Genomic DNA, 27097 nt, shown 5'->3' with positions numbered 1-27097 from the left:
AATAGGGCCTGACTGAGGGCCTGATTCTTTACGGATAGCAACTGTGAAAGCAATAGCGATTACGCACGCAGTTCCATTGTGATAGGTAGCTAAATCATTGCGATCACTATGCAGCACAACATAAAGACGCCCACTTTACCTTACAAACATCTGTAATCCTTAGCAAGACTGCAGAAACATCGGTACTATCGAGTACCATCGCAGCCTCACGCACACTTGCACAATGTCAGACCTTACTCAGAAATTGGTAACCTCGTCGCCCGCTATGAGTACTCAGGCTGCGTAAGGCATAGCAGTGGTTGTTTTATGCATGCCCATGCAACAGCGTTCAAACGCACTGGCACGCCTAAGTTTCGCCGACCAAGTTTCGTGTGCTTCGTGGACTGAATAACCGTATATATTACATCATGATCCATAGATGGTGTCATTTATGGTGGTGGCCATAAAAAAAGCCAATAAGGTTGGGAAATTAACTTCCCTGGTTTACACAACAGAAAATGACAAGATTTCTTGCACTAAGTTACCTCCTCTCCTCTCTCAGCAAGACAAGCTCTGCTCTCGTGAATCTTCCAATTTGCCGCTAGGGGACTCATGTTTTCAATCGTTAATGAGCTGATTCTGTTGTTGCCCATTTTTATGAGTCCCAGATCAAGTGATGGGACAATGATAGAAACCAATGGCCCCTGCAGAAAGACAGCAGCGTGGGTCACACAGGAAACTTCCTAAGCAGATTCTTTTCATTATTTTTATTGACAAACTTAAATAGGAAAACATTACTATATATTATGATAGACAGCATAAGCAAATACATCAGATGATATATAATAATACGAGGGTGGTTTAATAAATAAGGTAATAAGACATCTCATTCCGTACATTTATTCAACTTGTACATACTGTATATGTATAATCAATAGTATGGCCTTGGTACAGATTATTTTTCCACATTGTCCCTATACTTGTCGGTACAGCAAGGCTGTATATCCCAGCATAGAAGATATCAGTGTCAAGTGCCTGAAGCCAGGATATGACGACTTGCTGAACTTCACCGTCGGTTGTGAATCACCTTACACCTAGGTGCTTCTTCAGTGGTCCAAAGAGATGGAAATCACTCAGAGACAGGTCAAGGCTGTATGGAGGATGGTCCAGTACCTGCTATTGGTAGTGCCATAACAATGGAAGCGTCTGTCCTTCCATTATCAAAGACAGTGCACCAAACCCAAACCTGTGACATGACATTATCACCATACACCTCAACAAGTTGCAGATAAATTTCAGCTGCTAATGTGCCCTTTAGATGCAGAAATCTGATCACACTATGCACCTTAATCTTTGACCTTGTTTCCACCAGCCCCGCTAGCTTACACTGATGTTGGGACAGTATGACTGATATGAGGCGCAGTCTAATGGCCATGAGGGAAAGCAATGGTCTACCTGCTCTGGCCTGGTGGGAAATTAGAATGAAATAGAGAACATTACACATCTGAGAGGTCTTATTACCTTACTTATTGAACCACCCTCGTATTGGAAAAAAGGTAAGGTGTACCATGAGCATAGCGAGCAGTCTCTGGGCTGCATAGCAAACTGAAGGGGCTGGCAATAAGTGCCCATCTATTTTAGAGACCTCCAAAGAGGATGGACCAGTATCACTGCATATGTAATGTCCAACCCCAGCCCTATATTATATCCATCATATAATGTTAGGTATGTTACTATCTAGGCATAAATGCAGGGGGTCACCATATACTCAGCAATATACTGGATTTCCCTGATTTTCACATGGTATTAGATATTTAGGTCATTTATAAACACTATGGGCCTGATGCAGAGGAGGAAACTGTTGTGGCATTGGAAGCAACAGGCCGATGTTTTCAGTCTGCCCATGAGTCCGAGTCACACTATGCATGAGTCACGATGGTTACGGCCGGGAACCGCAGATCGAATTTAGTTGCAGATAGGCAATTGCAGGGGTCCTTCCTGGGAAGCTATCCAGTTGGACTGATTCCCCACGGCTATCAGACGGACATTCTGCACCTCCATAGGGCTGGTGCAAAGTTCAATAGTGCGACAGATGGTGCAACTTTTTACGCAAACCAGTGGATGAGCATCAAAGCTGGTGAGCGTCTCTGTATGATTTCCAACGCCTGTAGCATTAGCATAAAGCCGCAGTAGTGCTACATAAAAAATCGCAGTCATGTCGGCATCAGAGTCCACCTCTGAATCAGGCCCTATATAGTGTGTGGGGACATACCTATCTTACCAAAGATTTAAGGAACTTTTTCGTTCGCACCTCCATTCTGCCGTTTCTAGTGGCCTGCCCCTGTAACCACCCACAAACGGCTTCTTCTGTCACTCATTCTGCAGGGCTGCCTATGGGCGGCAAATGTACGCTTCCGATCGCTCATACTGATTCGCGCATGCGCATTGTGATGCGTACGCAGGAGCAGAATGCAAACAATCGGCTGCCTCCGTGCGAACGCATCCTAGCGAGTGGGTCTGAATCGGGCCCTTTGTTTAATAGCAGATGGCAAATGCAATGTAAAACAACAAACCTTAAAAGTGGCCTCCACATGCAAAACCACAGGCTCAGGAGAATGTAGTATGTGACAGCTCACGTTCACACTACTGAACCCAGTCTGCACTCCACTGAAGATCAATTCAAATTCACAGGACTTGCTTGGCTCTGATATAGAGAACACTGTTATTAATGACCAGGGAGCACCAACTCACAGAACAAAGTCAGAGTAAGCTCTTTACTGTATACAAAGACATTGCAAGAGTGCATCTGCTTTGTGAGGTGGGTGGGGAAAAGTATTTGAGGAAATGCAGAGTCAACTTTGGGTAAAAATCCTGCTGCAATAGTGCCTAGGCCTGCACCTTCCCCAGCAGACAACAGTGTAAATGGAAATGTATGTAGTTTTGATAACAAAATGGTTAAGTTAGGAGTTTGATACCTAGGCTGTAGAACTGTTGTAACTATAATAGGATGAATGATAGAATTCCATTGTCAGAACACATCAGGTCAATATCTGTCTGAGTTCGGAACACTTATCTAACTTGGGCTGGTAAAAAGCATTTACCAGTGCTGCACTATTTCCATTTTAATGTTTTTAAAAGTGTAGTAAAGCTATCTGATCTACAGTAGCATAACAGCAGACCACATATTCAAGCCATACTTGTTCCCAGAGCATATGGGTTAGGGATGGACATCAGAATTCAATGGTTAGCAACCATCAATGTTCCCGATCCAATGGAAATACTTTTCCAATCGACTTGCGAGTTTTTGATGGTTGCCAGCAATCGTATACAGCTTTCCAATACCCATCCGATGGCTGACCGATGTATGCAGCTGCGAATACCCGGATGTGGCGTCCACAGCTTAGCTTATGTGTGCATGTGCACATAGTAACCATCAAATGGTTTGGATGCGATGACTAGTAGCCACTATATCACTTGATTTGATATCGGAAGCCAGGCAACCATTCAATGCCGGGCTTCTGATCTCCATCCCTAATATGGGTGACTACCGAATTTTTGGAGAGTCCCACGGACTTCTGGACAAGCACCCTCCTGCATCCATACACTGCCTAGAGAAATGGATGTGCGGGGGGAGGTGGCATGATGATTTGATTATTGGATAATCATAGTGCCATCTCCCCTCTGAGAAGTCAACTGGAGGGCAATTCTAAAATATTGGCAAGTATGACTCACGCATATTTAACAATAACAGGTAACAGTATAAGGTGCAGGGGACGTGGTATAGAGAATTGTGTCATTGCATGCCCAACTCCCTCCATGGAATGGCAACTTGTCGTACACAAGGTACGTAGGCTGCCCATGCAGAGAGGCGTATGCACCTCAGGATGTGTTTGGCTATATATGTGCTATTTGTCTGTGCTCTTATTTTTCCATAGTAATTTATGCACATTTCGCCCAGGACCTAGCTTACCGTTATGTGAAATAATATGCAATGAACATAATCATACACATAATCAGAATTGTAACAAGATGAGATTACAATGTACCAATGTTCCCAGAGTGCGGCTCAATCTGAATGATGTTCGGAGTGAAGACGTTTTCCCACTCGTACTGGATGGAGGATTTGCTGTTGTTCCACATCTACATAACACACACAACATTTTAAAAAGCAAATAAACCCAGATCTTACATAATTCTATGTTAAAATCAATGTTCCCCTGTCATCCTATTTGGGAGACACTGCTACCAATAAAGGTCAGACCAGGATCATTTAAACTGGGTACACACCATACGATGGTGTGACCCAGAGATGGAACAATGTGATGTATCGATACACTGCGCGCTACATACAAACTATACGATCCGGTGTACATCCGGATATTCCGCGGACACACCCTCACTGAACTGGGCCTGGGCGATAACACCCCATTACATCCCAGTTACACCCATTCAGACGTAGAAGTAGAGATGCTACTGCAATGCATACGGCTCATTTGTGTACGCACAGGGAACATGCTCTGCATCGGCCCCATAATGTCACTTATCTATAATAATGGCAATAAGTCTATACATTGAATGATAAGATTCAGCTTAAGTTAAATAGTCCACACTGTAGCCTTGCCTGCACAGACATAGCCATTTACCAAAGATGTAAGACTGACCGTAAAGTGTTTTCTCACAGTCGTGCCGATAAAACTTTTCCCAGAAAAGATGACGGCGTATGGCTCCAGAAGTGCATGGAATGGCTCAGTGGTGCCTCTCAATTCCAGGTCAAGGACAATGATATCATTCAGTGTCGGGTCCAGCTCTGTAAGGCTGGATGGATGTTTTTCTACACTGAAAATAAAAAGTACCACAAAACCATTATAAATATGGCAAGACATACAGAGGATGAGATGTCAGAGTGCCCGTGACTAGCGAGAGAAAAAAAAACAATGTTACACCGAGGAAACAAACATTGGCGGGTCATTATCAGTAAGTCAAGGTGAGTACCAGGTAGTATGTTGGAAGCCATTGAATATTTGGTATCAGAGAGAAGGGGTTAGAATAGAATTATAACTCTTCCAGATACAAAAACAGATTCCACCTTAACCACCATCTTGTGAAATAAATCCTTTCCATTTGAAAATTATGAAATGGTTTACGGTGGGAAAACTAGATAGCGGGAAGAGTCGATTGAATTCATCTCTGAAGGATTATTTTTGTACCGGCAACATTAAGTGCCACTAGTACCCTCCTGCCTCCTCTTGAAACCCACTCACCCTCGGGAAGTCTTCCCGTAATAGCCCATTCCGGCGAGAAAGGGATAAAATTAATCAAGTTGGCTTCGGGATGAAATTTCTCCACAAGCCAAAAAACCCTTATTATTGAAACATTCCCAGACACGTTGAAACATTTCAGCTGTGTGTGCTTGACAATGAAGATAATAAGCCCATGGTGAAAAGGGTTTTGCAAATCATTAAAAGCTTCTAGGATTACAGGAACTGATAAAGAGGGGAAGTGGGGAAGCCATTTTGTCACACCTGTTTGGATAGTCTCATGGTCAATTTGTTCTTTTAGGAACATAGTGTAATGAATCCCAGGGAGTTTCTCTTCAGAAGGAGGCAATAGTGCTGAGGATTAATATAGCAATGGAATCAACCGAAGGATAGTGCAGTTGTAACCCAGGGCCGTAGATGCTAGACAAAGGTGGAGATCTGGCGGTCACTTAGCATCCTTGAGGGCTGGAGGTGCTTGACAAAGGAGGAGACCTGGTGGTCACGTAATAGCCTTGAGGGCTGGAGAAACTTGGCAAGATGGTGACCTGATGGTCACGGAGGAGCCTTGAGGGCTGGAGATACTCTGAGAGGCAGAGCAGCGGAGATAACCTTGGTATTAAATATAGTCCACTCAAGCGCTGCACTGCGGTTAATGCCACCGGGATGGTGTGGCAATTGTGATGACTGAAGACGCTGCATTGTTGTTAATGCCGCCGGGAAGGTGTGGCAATTGGGAGATGAGGTGTACACCTACTGCGGAGGTTGTTGCGGTATTAGGCTGGAGCCCCCTGGACGCAGCTGTGGGCACTGTGCCGCCAGAATATGACACGGCCCTTAGAAGGCTGGAGGCACTCTGCAGCGGAGATAGCCGCAATGTTATACAGGAACCTCACACACTACAGTGCTGTAAATGCCACTGAGTTGTAATACAACAGGAGACACGACAGACTCAGGACTGAAGACGCTGACAATCACAATGAATGATACCAACTCTATGGAACCTGAAACACGTATAAGACGCTATCACTGGCATCCGAGCAACGCACCAACAGGACAGAAAACAGGAGGAAGAACCAATCCATTCCCGGCAGGGATGACGTACAGCCGGATGGGAGGACTTTGTGAGTCGACAGCATGGCGTCTCCGTCTCCCGGCAACAGGCCTAAGAGAATCGCCAGCACCGTTGTCCAACAAGATGCAGTGGCGGCTTGTGACACATATAGTGGGTAGAAATGACTTCAGTAATAGGAAGAGGGGTCAATAACAGCTTGTCTAGCATAGATGCCATTTAATAAGAGTTTATAGATTTGTTCCTGGAAGTTTTTGGCTAAGAAATAAGTTTTGTTTTTTTTCAACATTGATAACACAGGTCTGCGATGAAAAAGCTTTTTTAACGAATTTATGTGATACATATAGATTTTTGGCTTCTGAACACGAAAATGACTCCCGATTTTGCATATCACATCACGTTTTTCTGCAAAACGTGTATTTATGAATAAGTAATTTTTTTCATATTCTTTAAAGTAATAAATGCATTCTGCCTACATTTATTATAAAGCATTGGCCCTGATTCAGATCCGCTCGCAGCTGCTGGCCGCTCGCTGGGTCTGTGCTCGTTTTTGTTTTTTTCCTCCGGCCGCTCGCCAGGCTGTGGGAGACCACCCACAGCTTGTGCGAGCGGCCAGGAGACCATCGCGACCATCGGCCTTGCAACAGGAACATACGGTAGGGTCTAGGCTGCAGCAAGGCCGAGAGAACTCCACGACTTCCACGCAGGAAGTCCACGACTGACATCAGTAGTGATGTCAGTCAGCCCTACAAATGCCAGGCGTTCCTAAGGGAGCGCTTGCGTTTGTCTGGCCACCCCACCTACCCGCCCACAAAATGGAGCGAGCTGTCAATCAACATCGACAGCCGCCCTGTCTTGTTACGAGCCCCGTAGCGACTGGACTTCAGTCGCTCAGCGGGGTTCGTGCACGCCGGACGCAGCGCATGCGCAGTGGGCAACCATCGGGCCGCTTGTGAGCGGCTCTGAATCAGGCCCATTGTCTTAAATGAATTCAGTCGGTAGTATAGAACGTTGCAATTCAGTTCTCCTCATAAATAACTCCCCCCGCCCAGTGCCAGATTAAGATCCACATGGGCCTGGAGCTGAAATTTACAAAGGGCCTAATCCCCATACTGTCTAAAGGAACATTGCACACATACAACTACAAGGTGAGCTGGCGAAGGTGGAACAGATGCAACACAGTTTTGCCCTGTGCCTGTTCATTTTAACCCCTGCCTACCACCATATTTCCCATATTGAGCATTTCCCGTATAATCTCGAAGGCTACAGTGAAGAACAGGGTGAACGGTTCCACCAAGACGTTAAAGATGTAGAAAGAAGATATCAGGGTCATAGGGACGTCAGCATGATGGCTGACTACTGCTGGATGATACACAGAGACAACACAGAAAAAGCTTATAAGCGAAAAGCGACTAAACGAAATTTGAAGACTAAAAAAAAAAGATATTAACGATATTTTCAATAATTATGGTTTTGTTTCTGTTATTGTTTGATTTTATTGTTATTTTATTATGTAATTAAGACAAAAACACAGTGATATCATTTACACTTCTTCGTATTTCACAATAAATATGTCAAAAACAATCAAACTTCTTTTTTTTCTTCTTAAAAATGTATGTAACCCCCTTATAGGTAAATGTGATGTGGTAATTTTTTAAATATATTATTTCTTGATGTACACAGGATTATAATTAAGAATATAAAAGTGTTATTAAACAAGCTTTCAATACCTTATATTTCACAGACCTGTGTAATCACTACAGTATACTTTGTCTGTATGCTGATTGCCATATAAATAATGTGAGTTGATTGGTGTCCATACCTCAGATCAGAAGCTATAAAGGCTCAATAACTAACTGCAGAATATGTGGATGTCCAACACATTATACACAAATGCACCAATTTGTACAACTTCCACATAAATAGGTGCGTGCCTATCTGGATGTATACATAGCAAAGACATAAGATGTAGACCTACATGAATGTACACCTAATGTATACATCTGTGCCTGGCTACCTGTATATACACCTAATGCATGCCTGGATGTCCACCTTGTACATGCATAGGCGGTCCTCTACCTGATTATACACCTAGGGGTATATTTACTAAAGTGAGGGTTCTTAGAAGTGGAGATGTTGCCCATAGCAGCCAATCAGATTCTACTTAACATTTATCTAGCACCTTCTAATAGATAATAGCTAGAATCTGATTGGTTGCTATGGGCAACATCTCCACTTCTAAAAAAAACCCTGACTTTAGTAAATATACCCCTAGGTGTATAACCAGGTAGAGGACTGCTTATGTATGTACAAGGTGGACATCCAGGTATTCATTAGGCGTATATACCCCCTAGAGCATATATAGGTGTATATCTATCTGGATATACACCTAGGGCCTGATTCAGAGCCGCTCGTAAGCATTATGACCGATGTTCGCACATCTGCGCATGCGTACGGATTGTAATACGCATGCGCGAACCAGTCAATGCGGCCGAAAATCGTTTGTTCACTATATAGCGAATGCCTGCTATTTTGGGTGACAGAAGGAGGCGTATGTGGGTGGTAACAGGGGAAGGTGCTTGAAAACGGGGGTGTGGAATTAGATCGCAGGCGTGCTTAAAGGTCAAAACGGGCGTTTTAAGGGAGTGCATAATTAATACAGCAGCGTCATTGACCACGTCACTTGTTTTTTTTTTACCCCGAACTGATCGCAAAATAGCGGTTGAAAAAACCAGCCACAAGAATAGCGAGCAGTTCATACGCTGTTCGATGTGCTTGATTAATCTAATAAATAGCGGACATGACGTAGGATGCGAGCGGCCAGGGGGCGTATTTTTCAAAATTACAACCGCAAGTTTTGCTCGCTCGTTCAGACTTAGAGGCGTGAACAGACCGCAATTAGCGAACGGTTCATTTGAATAGCCACCCCTTGTTTTAGAACGAACGACCGCAAATAGCGAGCGGCTCTGAACCAGGCCCCTAGTGCATATAGAGGTGCACACCTAACTGCACCTATGTCTAGTGCATACATAGGTGTATACCTACATGGATGTCTACCTTGAACATACATAGGTACACGCCTACCTGTATGTGTACTTAGTATATACAAAGGTAAATGCCTAGCATATACTTAGGTGCATGTCTACCTGGATGTCTACCTATTACATACACAGACACACATATCTGATTGTCTACCTAGCACATACATAGGTGTATGGCTGCGCCTACCGGCATGCCTTCCTAGCACATACACAGGTGCTCGCCTATGTCTACCAGGATGTCCTCCTTGTACATACGCAGGTGCTCGCCTATGTCTACTAATGCCTAGACCCAATAATAGTGATAGGCTGGGCCTATTATCATATTAAACAGTATATAACACATTGCACCCGTCATGTCAAAGTCACACTTCTAAAAATGTTTTCTTGTGCATAAAGGTTGATCTCAGTTTTGCAGCATAACATTAGTATTATCAGGAGCTATATTCTTACCTTGGAGGCTCTGGGACATCTCTTAATACCATTTGAGCCACACTGTGATATTCAATGAGCTATAAATAAATGAATAAATACATTTATGAACATTAGAACTAAAACAAAACACTGTGCTACACATACAAAATGAAACAGCTAAAAATCTAAATAGATTTAAACATATAACTGCATACTGATAGACTACTCTACACTCACTTCACTTGGAACTGAGGGCCTAATTCAGATATTGATATAAATGTGATATTTACATAAATCTTTGATGATTGGCGATCTGTGCTTATGCAGGAGCCGCACTGCGCACGTGCTGCGCTGATTGACATGCTTCTGGCGTTTGGAAGTGGCAACAGGGACCGAACCAGAAACCGTCCGGGTGTTGGTACAGTTTTCAGGGCATGCTGAAGCCAGTGGCTGTGTCCTCGGATGCAGCTTCACTGGTCCTGGCAGCGTGATTTTGCCGGACATCTATTGAACTGAGGCTGCATCTTCGGATGCAGAGGTGGGTCAGAAAAGCCAGCAGTGGGCATCTTTTTAGCATAGCCGCTGTGTACAAAGACACAGCGGCAGTGCGATAGCGTCCATCTCTGAATAAGGCCTTCAATTAATTTGAACTAATTGGGTCCTGCCTGGGAATTTATTCCCCCATATCTCAGTGTCCAGTTTTTTAAATATAAGCATACAGGCTCTACACTATTAATTATTCATCTGATCTTTGCTGACTAAATGATGATGCTCCCATGACTGTGCAAGTTTTTATGCTATTTGTTAGATACTGACTTTATTTCTACATCATTTGCTTTTTTGTACTTTATATGCCAACTATTACCTCAGAAGGAGTGTAAGTCACAGTGAAAGTATGGTCCTGATGAGGCTGCAGGATGCCCTGTACTGGGCTCATAGTGAAAGCTGTGTTTGAATCAGAAGTAAACGTGATCTTCCCCAAATCCACTTGTTCTCCCGGTAATAACGCTGGTAGATTTGGTTTCATAATCTGCCAGTAGAATGGAAGTTGTATATGTCTGAAAATAATGAATATGATAAAATTAAGAAAGCAGTTTTAGTTTAAAACCTGGGGTGGGGGTGCACATGGGGGCGGGGGTGGCACCGTCTGATCCGGCGGCGTGGGGAGAGGGTCCGCCGCCGGCCACAGTCCAGGGCACATGCGGTCCGCGACACTACGCATTAAAACAAACACGCCGCCAAACAGACTCTTATTGGCTGTTGCACCCAGGGCTGGAGCTCATTCATGAGCTCTGCCTTCCGGCTCCCGCACTGGGTGAAAGGAGAGATGTCATGATGTCTCTCCCACAGTGTCTAGCGGGACGGGAGCAGCGGACATCGGCAGGCGCAGGAGCGGGGATTCCGGTAAGTATAATATTGTGTGTGTGTATGTTCATGTATATTGGACACTGCATAAGGGCACTATATATTGGGCACTACTGGGGGCACTATATAAGGGGCACTACTGGGGGCACTACATATTGGGCACTGCATAAGGGAGACTGGGAGCACTATTTAAGGGGCACTACTGGGGGCACTGTATAAGGGGCACTACTGGGGGGCACTGTATATTGGGCACTGCAGAGGGGGCACTATATATTGGACATTACTGGAGGCACTGTATAAGGGGCACTACTGGGGGCACTGTATATTGGGCACTGCATAAGGAGCTTTACTGAGGGCACTCTGTATTGGGCACTACATATTTGGCACTGCTTTAGGGGCACTATAAATTGGGCACTAGTGGGAGCACTGCATAAGGGGCACTACTGGGGGCAGTATATATTGGGCACTACTCGGGGCACTACGTAAGAGGCACTACTGGGGGCACTGTATATTGGGCACTACTGTAGGCACTGTATAAGGGGAACTATATATTGGGTACTACTGGGGGCACTTCATAAGGGGAACTACTGGGGGCACTGCATAGGGGGCATTATATATTGGGCACTACTGGGGGCACTGCATATGGGCACTACTGGGGGCACTGTATATTGAGCACTGCATAGGAGGTAGTATATAAGAGGCACGACTGGAGGCACTGTATAAAGGGCACTACTGGGGGCATTATATATTGGGCACTACTGGGGGCACTGCATAAGGGGCACTACTGGGGGCACTATATAAGGGTACTACTGGAGGCACTGTATAAGGGGCACTGCATAAGGGGCACTACTGACGGCACTGCATAAGGGCACATGTGATCCACGGCACTACACATTCAAACAAACATGCCTGTGGTGGCGTTGTGTTTGTTTTGTCAGACAGACTCTTATTGGCTGCTGCACCTAAGGCCGGAGCCGGGCTGGAACTCACTCATGAGCTCTGCCTTCCGGGTCCCGCAATGGGTGAAGCCGAGCGGTATGGGAGCAGCAGACAGCGGCGGGCGCAGGAGCAGGGATTCAGGTAAGTATAATATTGTGTGTGTGTTTGTGTCTGCGTGTTTTATGTCAAAGACACTGTTACTGGGGGCACTGTATAAGGGGCACTACTGGCGGCATTGCATATTGGGACTGCATAAGGGGTACTATATAAGAGGCACTACTGGGGGCACTATATATTGGGCACTACTAGGGGCACACTATATTGGGCACTGCATAAGGGGCACTACTGAGGGCACTGTATAAGGGGCACTACTGGGTGCTCTGTATATTGGGCACTACTGGGGGCACTATATATTGGTCACTGCTTTAGGGGGACTATATATTGGGCACTACTGGAGGCACTGCAGTGGCGCACTACTGGGGTCACTATATATTGGGCACTACTGGGGGCATTGCATAAGGGGCACTACTACTGGGGGCAATGCATAAGGGGCACTACTGGGGGCATTGCATAATGTGCACTACAACAGGGGGCATTGCATAAGGGCCACTACTACAGAGAAATTGCATGAGAGGCAGTACTACAGGTGGCATTGCACAAGGGGCACTACTACTGGGGGCAATGCATAAGGGGCACTACTGGGGGCACTGCATAATGTGCACTACAACAGGGGGCATTGCATAAGGGGCACTGCATAATGTGCACTACAACAGGGGGCATTGCATAAGGGGCACTACTACAGTGAAATTGCATGAGAGGCACTACTACAGGGGGCATTGCACAAGGGGCACTACTACTGGGGGCATTAAGGTGCATATGGAATGAAAAGGAATGTTCCCAGAATGATGAGAAATGGTGGTGTGTCATGTTGACACGCCCCATTTCAGCAACCACGCCCCTTGTTGTATGTGACCACGCCCACTTTTCTGGCACGCACGCACGCACATGGGGGGGGGGGAACGCTCCATTTTTCATCTTGCCCTTGGCTCTAAATACCCTAGTTATGCCTCTGGTTGCAGCCGCAGCATAGTAAATTATATAGGTTTAATTTACTTACGTTGTGTTTCTGATAACAATACTCTTCTTTGGCGTTGAATATAAATTTGTGCTTTGAAACCGTATTAGGTGCTCATCAGTAACATCAGTAAGCTCATCGCAGACGACAGATACAAGCTCCAACCCTACAAGTTGTCCAAATCCTGAAAAGAACGAACATAACAGTGAAGAGACTATGGGGTCTATGTACTAAGCAGTGATAAGTGACAGAGTGAAAAGTGATAAGTCTGTGATAAGTGCCAGCCGATCAGCTCCCAACTGTCATCCCACAGGCTGTGTTTGAAAAATTACAATTGGGAACTGATTGGCTGGCACTTATTACAGACATCACTTTTCACTCTGTCACTTATCACTGCTTAGTACATAGACCCCTATATGAGACTATTACACAGTTGTTATTGTCCAAGAGAGTCTATATTAGCCCACCTGATAATGTAATATCCTTGACCTGGCAGTTGTCACAAGCAATGGTAAAAACCTGGCTGTAGGGTTCTGGTGTTGTTGGGAAGAAGACAACCTGGAACAGACAACAGCAAAGAAAATACACTGTAATACTACAGCTGACCATGAGCAACTAACCTAATGTGACAGTGTTTATGGGTTAAAAAAAGACCACAATAAAAAAAGAAAATGATCATTGGGCAAGGTGGGAAATGCAATCAGAAGACGGCCATTGATAGTCCCTATTGGCATTGTGGCATGGGTATGTAGACTTCTGGCTGCAATAACAGGCTGTCAAACAGCTGGAAGTGACCTGGCTGTGTGGCTAAAAGGGCCAAATGGATCTGGTCAAATACATAGATAATCACTTGACCGGACGATCAGCCCATGTGTGTCCAAGTTGAAATGAATGTACATTACTCGCAACACATTCCAAATACTCAGTTTGTGCCTGACAGGAGCATACAGGAACAGGGCGTGTCATAAGTCTTCCAATCATTTGTTACTGACCTCAATGATGGTTTCTTGGCCAGGATACAATTCAAACATAGCAGGCCGGATGCCAAAAGGTGCCTTATCCACAAATCCTGCAGTCGCTACACTCTAAACACAAGAAACAAATGTAAATGTTTAAATAGTAAAGGATTTAATGCCATGCCCCACAATCCCTAGGTTCCCCATGTATCTGTCGCCTTGTATTATATGGCTTTGGGTTGAAGTGTTTCCTGGATTTTCAGTAGGATTTTTACTGTAATACTTTTATTGAGCAACAAAGGGATTTTTACTTTATGAAAAACTGCTCTGAGATGTCCTGTAGATTATCTTGGGGCAAACTACAGAGGACTGTTCCAGCACTTCAACAGGAAAATTGATTACTTTTTTGTTCCAGCGTGGGAGCCACTGGGCTCCTGTGGTTAAAAAAGCTGTATTACAATGGTTTCCTGGACCCCCTCGCTCGCGTCTGAGGAGAATCTCAAAAGGCACAATGCAGAAGTCTACACATCACATCAAACACCCAACCTTCTACCACCTCCTCTTACATTAAACCTTTTCTTCTAAAATACTGTCCAGTTTGTCCAGAGCGAGGGGATAACACATTATAACATTTTCCTATTTCTAGGTTTTAAGGTTATTTTTCTATACATGAGCAAAGTGCACCTAGAAATGTGCTTCTTTCCACAAGGGGAAAACTGCATATAATTAAGTACAAGAGGAGACCATACCTCCAGTACCTCAGAGCTGGTGCAATAATCAAGTATTGTATGGAGTGAAAATGACTGTACACCATATTGCACATCAAAGAAGGCCCCTAAAACTGTCATCTCTATGCCCTTTTATTTTATGTCACTAAAATATCTCTCAAAAATAAAATCTTAAGCATTGCCGCTAAATGTTTCTATAAAGGCAAACCGTCATTGTGCCCAGCTCCTCCGCTAGACTGGTGCAAACTTCTACCGATGTGTCCTTATTAAATAGCACGATATACCCCTGTCTCGCACCACAGTATTGGATAATAATATAGGCTGTTTGTTGCTCCATACGCAATGTAGTGCGCCATGCATCTCGCGCCACACAGTACATCTTGAGTTGCGCCACACAGAATGTTTCGTAAGGGAACGTAGCATAGCACTGGAAAAAAGTCATAACGTGTAATACAACTTTTTGTCCACCAGGTGTCACTTTTCCTAAACTACACAGCGCATGCGTAAGATTTCCAATGCATTTTCTGTGTCACCGCCCGATGATTGGCGTATGGAGTCTCTTACTGTAGTACTGCACATGTCCAGTGGAGCCGATCAGGAGTCACACACAGTGCATCCCAGACTTAGATACTGTAGTAATTTCATGACTTAGAAACTAGTAGTGGGGTCTGAGTGAAAGAGGGTCTCTGGATTACAAACTGACCGTGCGTTTTAAGCTGCACAATTGTGCGTTTTAAGCCGCACAATTGCGTCACTATCAGCGCTGTCCCAGACTAGATACTATGGTGATATCATGGACTTAGAAACTAGTAGTGGGGTCTGAGTGAACAGAGGTCTCTGGATTACAAACTGTGCGTTTTAAGGCGCACACTTATGGCACTGTTGGCACGTCGGCACTGTGGTGACTGCCAGCTCCGGGAGTTGAACATGGGATCTCCGGTGCATGCCCAGTGGAGCCGCTCCATACGCCATGTAGCACCCTGCCAGTAGCGCTATGCTGTGGCGTATGGAGTCTCACAGTACTGCGCAAATTCCCGGGTAGCCGCGTCTGTCTGAAAGGTACCTACCCGGGAACACGTTTTTATTACCTTATTAAAAGAGCTTGTTAAAGATGCCATGATCTATTGCAACATTGCCAAAATCCTGGCCAGCCGGGGTATTGTGAAGACACAGCAGCAAGTCCTTAATAAGCTAAAGAGCCTAAAGAAACAATACACAAAGGTCCATGACCACAATCGTAATCGCAGTGGTGTGGGAAGGATGGAGTGGGCCTTATACGATTTATGCACTTCGGCTTTTGGGCATACAGCACTATGCAACCCCATTGCTCTATCTTCTTCAAGTGATGCTGGCACACTGTCTGCAACAACGACATGCACGCCTTCAACAACTCCTGAGAGCAGCCAGCAAAGCCCGGCATTATCGCAGGTCCTATTTGATGACGCAGATGAGGACTCATCTAATACCATCATCATTGAACCAAGCACTGGCACAGATGTGATCTCTCCAACGCAAAGGCAAGATTCTGAGTCTGAGCCACAGACCCAGGGAGACAAGCCCACCCTACGCAGTAACATTAAGTTTAAATCAAATATCTTATGTTCTGCTGCATTAATCTATGTAATGTTGTCATTAAATTTCTAGCATATAGTATTGTTTCTGCATTTATCTTGTAGTGGAGGATGGGCACCGCATGCAAACAGACGTGCTGCTTTTTGAATTTGGACCATTTATTGTTTTGTGTTTGAAATATTTTTTACATCTGTTGCCCAATGTTTTCTCTCTTTTACTTTCAGTTTTCACAGTGCCAATACGTAAAAAGAAGAGCAAAATTGATGTTGCTACCAAAGCCATGACAAATATTCTTTGTTAACAACTACGCGACCTAGATTCGGAATGGCAGACACAAGAGGATGCCAGACTGCAGCGGTTTATGGCCAATGAGAGAGAAATGCAGAGTAATTTGCTAAAGGAAATGATGGCTATGCAGGAAAGGCTTAGTCGTGATAACCGCAAATTTTTTACTCAAATCTTGAGCACAATCCACTACAAACCAAAACATGTTCCACCACCCACCCATTTTGGGCAACAAGCTAATTATCCAAACTCATTTGGGGAACCATCCCAGTATGTGCAGCAACCTCAGTCTCCCACCTCATTTGAACATACATCACAGTATGGCCAGCACGCTAATTTCCCCACAGCATTTGGGCAAACTACATACAAGTGTGCTCAACAAGCAAAGCCCCCCCCAGCATTTGGCCAAACATCCCAGTATGCGCAACAAGTAAAGTCCCCCACAGCATTTGGCCAAACATCCCAGTATGCATAACAAGTAATGTCCCCCACAGCATTTGGCCAAACATCCCAGTATGCACAACAAGTAAAGTCCCCCCCAGCATTTAACCAAACATCCCAGTATGCGCAACAAGTAAAGTCCCCCCCAGCATTTAACCAAACATCCCAGTATGCGCAACAAGTAAAGTCCCCCCCAGCATTTGGCCAAACTACATCCCATATATCCAAGCATCCGCAAACACCTCAGTCATCCTCAACATTTACAGATAGTACATTAGATAATGTACTCGAAGGTCAATTTAAAGATACTTTGCCAACTAATACTCTGTCACAGGAACGTACTCCTGACAAAAACCCAGAGTTTACGGTTTACAGAAATATTTAACTGTGGTGATCAAATATATCTAGTGATGTTAACTAGACATATCCCATATGACGATGTTGAAAATGTTATGGTTACTGCTTTTGTCATAGGATATTGAGTTGGTGTAAACAAGGATCTACCAAAAAATTCTGGTCCTATTTGTTTTATTTTAAAGGCTTGTTTAATGCCTCATAGCTATATGCGCACTTAACAATGTTCTGAAGTAAATGTGCACTTTACTGTTATTTTTTTTATACTTTTGTTTGGTTTTCAATTGTGTTGTATTTTGTAAGAAATATGGAAGTAAGGCTTTCAAACTTCGTATGCAAAACAAAGGCCTTTATTAAAATAAAAGATTTTTTGAACCTTTCAAATATTAAGTATTTGTATTTATTTCAATAACAGTAACTCACAGTCCCCTTATACCACATCCCCACCTTTGCATGACCTCATTAATGTGTGCCAGCATAACGTCCACTTATAATGACAAAACTCTGTTTTTCTATGTAAAACTCTGAAAAACCCTGCTCTTGTCTGAAAGGGGTCTACCCGGGAATTTCCCGGGTAGACACTGTAGTGTGAAAGGGGGGTCTTGACCAAATACCCGGGATTTTGCACAGGATAAATTCCCGGGTCTGAGCAGGAAATTTCCCGGGTTGTATATCTGAAAGGGGTATTAGTAAATCTAGTCCTAAGCCTTAAAACAATTAAGACTAGAATGAGGACTTATTCCCAGAGAAATTCTTAGGGTCAAAGAAAGGTAAAATTAGGAGATGATGACTAAAGTTAATAACATGAGGTGGAGAAGGAGGTAAACACTTACTCTAAAGTTTGCAGGGGGCCAGAGACTTTTGGGCATTATACAGAACCTCCCACGATTTAGACCTTCATTCCTGCAGACACACTCAATGAGCTTCACTCCTCCAACTAAGCAAGGACCACAGTCCAGAGTTTGAGGCACTGTACATAACATAATCAACATTATATTAGTAAAATAAAAAAAACTGACTTTAATAAGCACATAATATTGCATATGCTGCCATTCAAAAATGCCAGATTTACTTCAGGCATACTCACTCAAGATATGCTAAAATTAATTTTAAAATATTCAGATATAATTATATAATAAATACATAAACAATAAAGAAAGGACTATTAAATGTACCAGGCCTCATGCACCTGCAAAGTGTATATGTAATCTCAGTGCGGGTCTGTAGCTCTTTGCAATTAAGAAAGTGCCCTTACTGTACTAGGCCTATATTCCACTCCCTCCCATGTCCTGTCTCTCCTAGTGCAAGGGGAAACTCTTATGCTGTGTACACACTAAACGATGAGTAGCCAGCACAATCTCGTTCGCGATGGGACCCGGCATTGGCAAGTGCATACACACGCCAAGTGATGGACCGTCGGCTGGAACCATGCTGTATTCGGCAGCATGCCCCCCCCGCTGACAATATCGCCCATCAGACCTGCATGCAGGTCCGACGGACGATGTCGCTGACAACGTGTGGGAGCGTGCATCGTCAGCAACATATCTGGTACACACTGGCCGATGTGGACAATATGTCGTCCAATCCACATATCGTCTAGTGTGTACCCGGCTTTATATGCAAACATATCCATGCGCCTGATTAAGAAATGGACGCAGTAGCACAGTAGCTGCATCTTTGGACGCAGCAAAAATGCTAAAATATTCTAATGCTGCAGTAGGCCTCCTGCCAGCTTATGTGATCTGCAGCTGCATCTGAAGACACAGCATCGGACCACTCTGTGTAACCATCGATCAACTGAGCAATTTTAGGTTACTCAGGATGAGAAGTGTTTTCACGCAGCTAAAGCCAGTGAAGCTGCATACAAGGACGCAGCCACTGGCTTCAGCACGCCCAGAAAATGGGGCTAACACGTCCTCGTTGTCTGGGAGACGCTGCCTGACGCCGCCCCTACTCTGCGCCCTAATGGCTGCTGCTTGTTAATCAGGCTGCATTGTCCAGGCACTGCAAGCAAACTCGCAGACAGAGATCTGCACATGTTTAGTACAGATCCTGTATACATCTTCTAACATCGGAGTTGTGCGCAAACCATGAGGTTTGCGTACTTCTCTGAAACAAACCCTATATATACATGCACATGCTTGCAGTTTTTTGTGATATGTATAGTAAAACTGTGTACATTTTATTATGTTATGCTAATGGGAGTATGTCCAGCTTAGCATCAGGCTATATGTGCAGAGTTCTAGGAACCAAATTAATTGAATGAAAATGTGATATATGTATCTTTAATAACACTGTAGGAGGATACGGTCAATATCCCGGTAAATGGAATGCCAGGGCTAAGAATCTCGGCGCTGGAATCCCAACGCCGGCATCTCAAAGATAAGTAGTGGGGTTAGGGGGAGGGTTAGAGCTAGGCACTAGGAGAGTTATGGTTAGGCACTAGGAGGGGAGGGTTAGGGTGCGAGGAGGGGGAGGCTAGGTTTAGGCACTAGGGAGGAGGTTGGGGTTAGGCACTATGGCACTAAGGGGGAGGGTTAGGTTTAGAATACAGGCGTCAGGATTTTGACCACCGGTATCCCGAGCGCTGGCATCCTGTACACAACAGCAGCCAGTATTTACCCTGCATGCAAAAAAATTTTATGTATTTGCACCCCTTGCATTGCAACATGGTTTGTCCAGGTGCACAATTACTTGCTTTATCTTACTCTATTCCCAAATCTAAATCAGGCTCTATGTTATTAAATACATCCCAATATCTGAGGTACTTTGAGTGAATAATTTTGATGCTGTGACTGGGTGACTGGGAACAACACCAAATGGTTTCTGACTGCTCTACGGAGATCCACAAATGCCAAATCCTGTAAATATGACTGACAACATATTTCAGGTTGTGCCGAGTTTTCCCCAAAAGTTAAAATAGTAACAGCATCTACTAAATAAATATGTACAAAAAGATAAAAATAAACTTTCAAGACATATTTGCTGAAAACTTTGCTTTGGTACTCCTTGGTGTGGACTAGCAGAAAATGATACATACTAATCTGATCTTTGGACTTCTGACTGTCAGTAACTCTACTGATGGCTGATAACCCTGCTGAGACCAGAGGCTGTCCCTGAAGTGGCGGCATATCAGAGCCGAAAAGGTCATGCTATGTATATATACAATACATATATGCAAATCTCAGAGCAAAATACAAATAACAGTAGTGAAAAGGAATGACATCAATGGCTGGCAATAAAATCTCTAAATGAAATAACCTATAAAATCATGGTTTTCCCTATAATGATAAAACAGGTCAGAAAACAAATGTGTTAGTGTAGTAACTCTGTTCTGGTGCTTACATGTTAGTACTGGTGGTGATCTTCTAGCTTCTATAGGGACTAAAACAGGATACATAGCTTGGGATTCAACCAGTAGAAAATCCTCAAAATCCGCAAGAGAGTCAGGAACAAAGCGCACTGTATAATGGCAGCTCATTCCCGGAGCAACAATCCCTCCCTCTCCCGGAAACTTTCCTAGAGGAGACAAAGATTGCACACATTACATATGGTAGAATAATTGTACAGTATTTTATTATAACAGTGCAGCTAGTCAGTATATACTGTCCATTGATCACTATCACAAGCATGGGCGTCACTACCATAGGTACAAGAGGTGCAGCTGCTATGGGGCCCAGAGCTGATGGGGGCCATGGACCTCATTCAGAGCCGGACGCTATTTGCGCTCACTTGTTCAGAAAAAAGGGGTGGCTATTCAAATGAACCGTTCGCTCTTTGCGGTCTGTTCACGCCTCTAGGTCTGAACGAGCAAACCAAATATGCGGTCGCTTGCATCCTACGTCATGTCCGCTATTTATTAGATTAATCGAGTACATCGACCAGCGTATGAACTGCTCGCTATTCTTGTGGTTGGTTTTTCCTACCGCAATCATGCAAGCAGTTCTGACTATAAAATAACCCAGTGACGTGGTCAATGACGCTGCTGTATTAATTATGCACACCCATAAAACGCCCATTTTGACCTTTAAGCACGCCTGCGTTCGGATCTCCACTCCCCGTTCTCAAGCACCTTCCCCTGTTACTACCCACATACGCCTCCTCATGTCACTAAAAATAGCAGGCATTCGCTATTTAGCGAACAAACGATTTTCGGCCGCACTGACTGGTTCGCGCATGCGTATTACGATCCGTACGCATGCGCAGTTGTGCAAACATCGCTCGGAACGAACGAGCGGCCGCTTTCGAGCGGCTCTGAATCAGGCCCCATGTTCCTTGTTAAAGTTACACGTGTTATATATAGCAGATATGTAACTTTGTATTCACATAATGGGCCCATTTATATCCCTTTTCCTCCTAAGTCCCGGGTCTGACACGGGATTTGGAACACGGTTCCAAGCCGGATCAAACCCAGGACATGACCCCTTTCGTAGTTGAAATGCCAGCTGTCAAAATACCGGCACAAGAATCCCGACACCAGTCAGAATCCCGGCACCGGCATCCCAACCGTAAATAGAGGGGCTAGGGGGAGGGTTAGAGTTAGGCACTAGGGGGGAGGTTAAGGTTAGGTTGCGGGAAGGGAGGGTTAGGTTTAAGGGTACGGGTTGGGATAGAGGGCCTGATTCAGACCCGCTCGCGAGCGCTGAGCGCTCGCAAGCGGGTCGATGCTGCCCTAGTGCGCATGCGCACGACGGAGGGAGCTCCGTCGTGCGCATGCGCGAGACCCAGATAGCGACAGCCAAGCTGTCGCTCCGGGTTTCGCACCAATGGGGGTGTGCGGTCGATGTTGAGTGACAGCAAGCCCCCTTTGGTGGGCGTGCCGGGGGCGTGGCTGCCAGATGGAGGCGTTCCCATGGGAACACCTACCGTCTGGGTCCGGCCCCACTGACATCACTAGTGATGTCAGTGGGAGTGATTTTGGCTCTGATAGACCCTACCGCAGGGTCTCGTCGCAAACCCGATGGTCGCAATGTTCTTGACCATCGCGACCATTATCATGGACGCTCGCATAAGCTGTGGGTGGTAACCCACAGCTATGCGAGCGTCCAGGAGGACGCTCCAAAAAAACGCCCTGATTCAGAGCGGGCGCTCGTTCAGAGCGTCCGGCTCTGAATCAGGCCCAGAGTACGTACCGACCGTTGTTGGTATTTCAACCCTGTCGGGATGCCGGCATTGAGATGCTGAACGCCGGGATCCTGAGCACCAGCATTCCATAACCAAACCCCTAACACTCTATATAAATGACACCTCAGTCTGCAGCTTTCCCGTCCCGCCTTCCATTCTGTACCCCCCTCTGATTACCTCTTCTTTTCTGACCTCTCCCCTGCCGCTCTGTCCTGTTCCCCAAACCCCACCGTCACTTTGGTGGAGCCCTTTCCAAATTTTGCTATGGGGCCCACAAAGGTCTAATTACGCCCCTGATCACAAATATGGATACATGGCTCCCATAGGGCACCACCCAGGACACCAGGGTGGAACTGATATTCGGTGGGGACAGTGGCAAATTTTAAAAATCAGTTCAGTTAATAAAAGAGATACTCCTACCTATCCCCATCCAACGGTACAGGTGCTGATAAACAAAAGCACATCCTCTTCCCCAATCCTCTTCACGGCACAGTGTGAGCAATAGACAATTCTGCTAGGTAGAGCTGTGGCCACAGACTACAGAAAGTGGCATGCTATCTCTAAACCATCAGAGTACCACTCTTCTCAGGGCCCGGCAACACCTACACCTACAGTCCTTCTCACTAGGAAAATTCATTGTTACTTGCCATAGGCTCTATAAATGCTGAGACTTGTTGTACAATGCAGGGGACAAAGAATACAGGTGCACAAGCTAAGTACTAAGAACAATGATAGTCAAAATAATCCTGATAAATTCTACAATTAAAATGGAGTATAAGTGAGGTTCTTAGTACATGTTTGGCCAAAAATGTTTGCCCATCCACCGTGTCAAGGTGAACCCCATACGATAGGTCACTAACATCCCTAATACATTCATATTATGTCAATGGATAGAACATAGGCATGCCACATACCATTTTAATCAGCAGGAGCTGCTTGTGCATTTGCACCACTGAGCGAATAAGACACATATGAAGCTAAAAAGTCGCACGAAAAGACGCTCGGCACTGCTGAGTCACGCCACGTCATGGCGCGACTAGAAGGGCTGTTTAATGCGCAAGGAGGCTAGATGAATGTGGACACCTCTGTATGTATTTACACCCCTTGCAGTTCAATATGGTTTGCCCAGTTACTTACTCTATCTTATGGTGCGTACACACGTAGCGAATTGCCAGAGATACGATATTGCTGGCAGATCGTTATGCACCCTCCCTGGTATGCTGGATGATCAATATCGATCATCCAGCACACCACCAACATACCGACGACTATAGCGATCCGCGATTGCGGTTCCCTATAATAACTTGCCCGAAATCGAGCAAGTTGACCGGCATGCACGCCCGATGGATAATATCGCTATCGTCCATACGTGGCCGCACATCGCTGGTAAGTTGGTAGGGACCATTTAAAATAAAGATATGAAAGATAACGATATCGTTCAAATCGTTCTTTTAAATCGCTACGTGTGGTTTCAGGCTGCAGGCCTGTTAGAAGGCTGCATTGGTTTTCATTTCAAAGTGTTTTTTTTTCTAAGTGGTTTTATATGCACAGCATAATTTAAAGAGTTAGACAAGAGTTAAACAGGAGGAAGACAGGAGGACATCATTTAAAAATGAACTCTTTACAACTTAAAAGGGATCTTCTGAGCTTCTGGATACCCTGTAACTCAGCCACCAGCTTTCATTATAACATGAAAACACCTTTTGCCAACAGCTTGCTTCAGCATTGCAAGCAACTATCAGGTGGATTGCTGCATTTTTAATTTTTGAATGTATGTTTGTTTGACCCTACACTGTATGTTATTCCTATACCACTATCAATTTATCTCTATACCACTGTAGTATCTACCATTTTAAACACCTCATCTATAGGAAAGATTTATCCTTAATTTAAAGTCCTGCAACTTTAACAGCTTAAAACTCATTTTGTTTATTATATACTCTTGTAGTTGTGTCTTTACATCAACTAACACTGTTCTTCTTTTTAGACATTTTAACTTTACTGGTTTTTTAGACATTTTAACTTTACTGTTCCTGTATCTCACTCTCATCACTACTACTGCTTTTTCCTCCCCCCAATCCCTCATTTACGCAATGTCTCTCTTTTCTTCTACTCCCCTCCTCACTCAGAAGCTACATAATACTTTCCTCTACCACCAGTTCCCATTTATTTTCTCCCTCCATAGTCTCCTCCATTTTCTCCTATCCCTCTCTCCTCTCCTCTGTCTCCCTTCATCCCATCTAGTACTCTCCACCGCATCTCCCATAACTCATAAGCCCTGCACCCTCCCTTTTCTCCAAGTTACACCTCTTCTTCTCAACCGACACCACACTAAACCTCCACCTTGCCCACCACCTGCTGTCACCCTTCCTCACTCAGAAGCCCACCACATACCAACACTCTCCTTATCCCCCTTCTCTATATCAATCTCAACCCCACACTACAGCAACCCTAACAATCTCCTTCTCTCTCCTCCCAACTCTGTCCCTCTCTCCTGTCTCCTCTGGAATGCCAGTACTGTCTATAATCTACTGGTCCCTGTCCATTATGGCTTCATACTCAACTCCTTCAATCTCCTAGCCATCACCAAATCCTGGACTTACCCATCTGACACCACTTCTCCTGCAGCTATCTCCTTTGGGAGCATCACATTCTTTCACACTCCCTGGCCTGGAGGTTGCCACAGTATTTGTGTTGGGGTACTTCTATCATCTGGTCACTCCCACCAACTCTTACCTTCTAAACTCTCCACTTCATTATTTGCATTCAATGCTCATATCAGTTGCCTTTTCCAACTTCCTCGAGTAGCTGACTTTCCTCGTCCCCCTGGCCTTAACTCAAAATTCCTTGTTAACTTTGCTTCTTGGCTCCTAACCTTGAAATGGGCTCTCATTCCCTTTCTTCCTCAAAGCTTTCCAGCTCTCATCCTAACCCACTACTCCATGTTCCTTCCTCGCAATCCAGCCCATCTGTGTCACCCCTGTTTGTCTGCCCCCTCCCCTTTAGAATGTAAGCTCTCACGAGCAGGGCCCTCTTCCCTCATGTGCTTCTCCCTCACTTACTCCTACTTTAATTTACAACAGCACCTAACCCTTGGTTGCTGACGCCATGCTGCTTATTTAAATGTTATGCAGCAATGTATAAATAGAGTATTTGTCCTGCGTTGTTTGTACTGTTAATAACTGTTTTTCTTGTGTACTCACTTGTTTATGTACTTTGTAAGGCGCTGCGGAACCCTTGTGGCGCCATATAAATAAAGGATAATAATAATAATAATAATGCACCATAACTCTATTCCAAATCGGAATCAGGCCCTGTAACTCTATGAAGGAATATGACAATATCATTCTACAAGAAAGTCTGTCAGTGGCTGTTTTATTAACTGTGGTAGGAAAATACTGATTACGACAGCGCTCAAATATATCTTTTTTGTTTTTTTTAATTCAATATTTTTTATTGATTTTCAGAGTAGAAAGATACATAACAAAAATACCCAATAAATGTGGTAGACAAGAGGACAAGTAAATGCAGCATTGATAATGGCATATATCATAGCAACATATTGAAGAATATATATGAGCAAACAGGTTATAATTACAATCCCCTTCAAATAATTGGATAAAACAGGTACCCGAAGGCGCCATTCGGATACCCGCATCTTGAAGCAATATAAGAAAAAAGTGGACCATGGAGAATAACCGCACACTATAATACAAAAAAATAAATGTATATATTTTATATATATAATAAACCTCATCTACCAAAATAAATTATACACCCAAAGCAAACCACCCAATTACTCTCCACCCTGTATGACCTAACCCCAACCCAGGCACACTTGGATCGCCAAAACATCCCACCCTCCCAATCTACACTAGCTACCTAAGAACTAACCCTCCCTCCGTCCCTAATACAGGATAATAGAACAATAGAAATAACCAGGGCAATAGATTAGCGCCCTTAACCTCAGCTCTCCCACTACAGAAAAAATACATTTGAAGCTCCCCCCATACAAAATACTTGAAACAGCACATTCAAATGTATAACAATCAGGATTATATAGACTATAATGTTAGTCTGGTCAAGCCTCAAACTCTTGCCAAAATATAAACAGAAAAGTGGCTCTGTTCTATACTACTCGGAAAGAAATAGAATAAATTTGAGTTTCAAATCTTGGAATCTCAGCACATCTAATAGAAATAAAGAAAGAATATTGTGGCACACTATTGTATGCCCAACAACCCCAGACTAAAAGTAGTTGACAAATACAGTTAGGTCCACAGTCAGTGGAGAAAATAATGGAGCATACACACGGTCAGATTTGTCAGATGAATGATTTGAACGATTTTACCAAAGATTTGAACGATTTATGAATGCATTAAAATGAATGCAATCGTCCAAGTCTGACTGCAAACACAGCAGATATCAGATATCGTGATCTGACCATCGGGAACGCGCATCGTTTTAATCGTTCATCTGACAGATCTGACAGATATGTCA

General features: G+C 44.3%; 1 protein-coding gene across 1 annotated transcript in view; it reads right to left on the bottom strand.

The window, feature by feature from the left end:
- Positions 1 to 27097, bottom strand: part of DLEC1 (DLEC1 cilia and flagella associated protein) — a 145030-nt gene that overhangs the window by 46914 nt on the left and 71019 nt on the right. Inside the window, exons 10-20 of the mRNA XM_088446403.1 lie at positions 20819 to 20992; positions 18307 to 18443; positions 14130 to 14222; positions 13605 to 13695; positions 13180 to 13321; positions 10624 to 10816; positions 9798 to 9856; positions 4641 to 4815; positions 4026 to 4119; positions 2553 to 2683; positions 525 to 683 (exon numbers count right to left, since the gene is read on the bottom strand). Of these exons, the coding sequence (XP_088302529.1) occupies positions 525 to 683; positions 2553 to 2683; positions 4026 to 4119; positions 4641 to 4815; positions 9798 to 9856; positions 10624 to 10816; positions 13180 to 13321; positions 13605 to 13695; positions 14130 to 14222; positions 18307 to 18443; positions 20819 to 20992 (1448 nt within the window). The remainder of the gene's footprint in view (positions 1 to 524; positions 684 to 2552; positions 2684 to 4025; positions 4120 to 4640; positions 4816 to 9797; positions 9857 to 10623; positions 10817 to 13179; positions 13322 to 13604; positions 13696 to 14129; positions 14223 to 18306; positions 18444 to 20818; positions 20993 to 27097) is intronic.

This window comes from Taudactylus pleione, unplaced genomic scaffold, assembly GCF_031769625.1.
Source record: "Taudactylus pleione unplaced genomic scaffold, aTauple2 ptg000398l, whole genome shotgun sequence".
Lineage (NCBI taxonomy): Eukaryota > Metazoa > Chordata > Amphibia > Anura > Myobatrachidae > Taudactylus > Taudactylus pleione.
The sequence above is the reverse complement of the archived record's forward strand: the minus strand, read 5'-3'. Positions and strand labels throughout refer to the sequence as shown.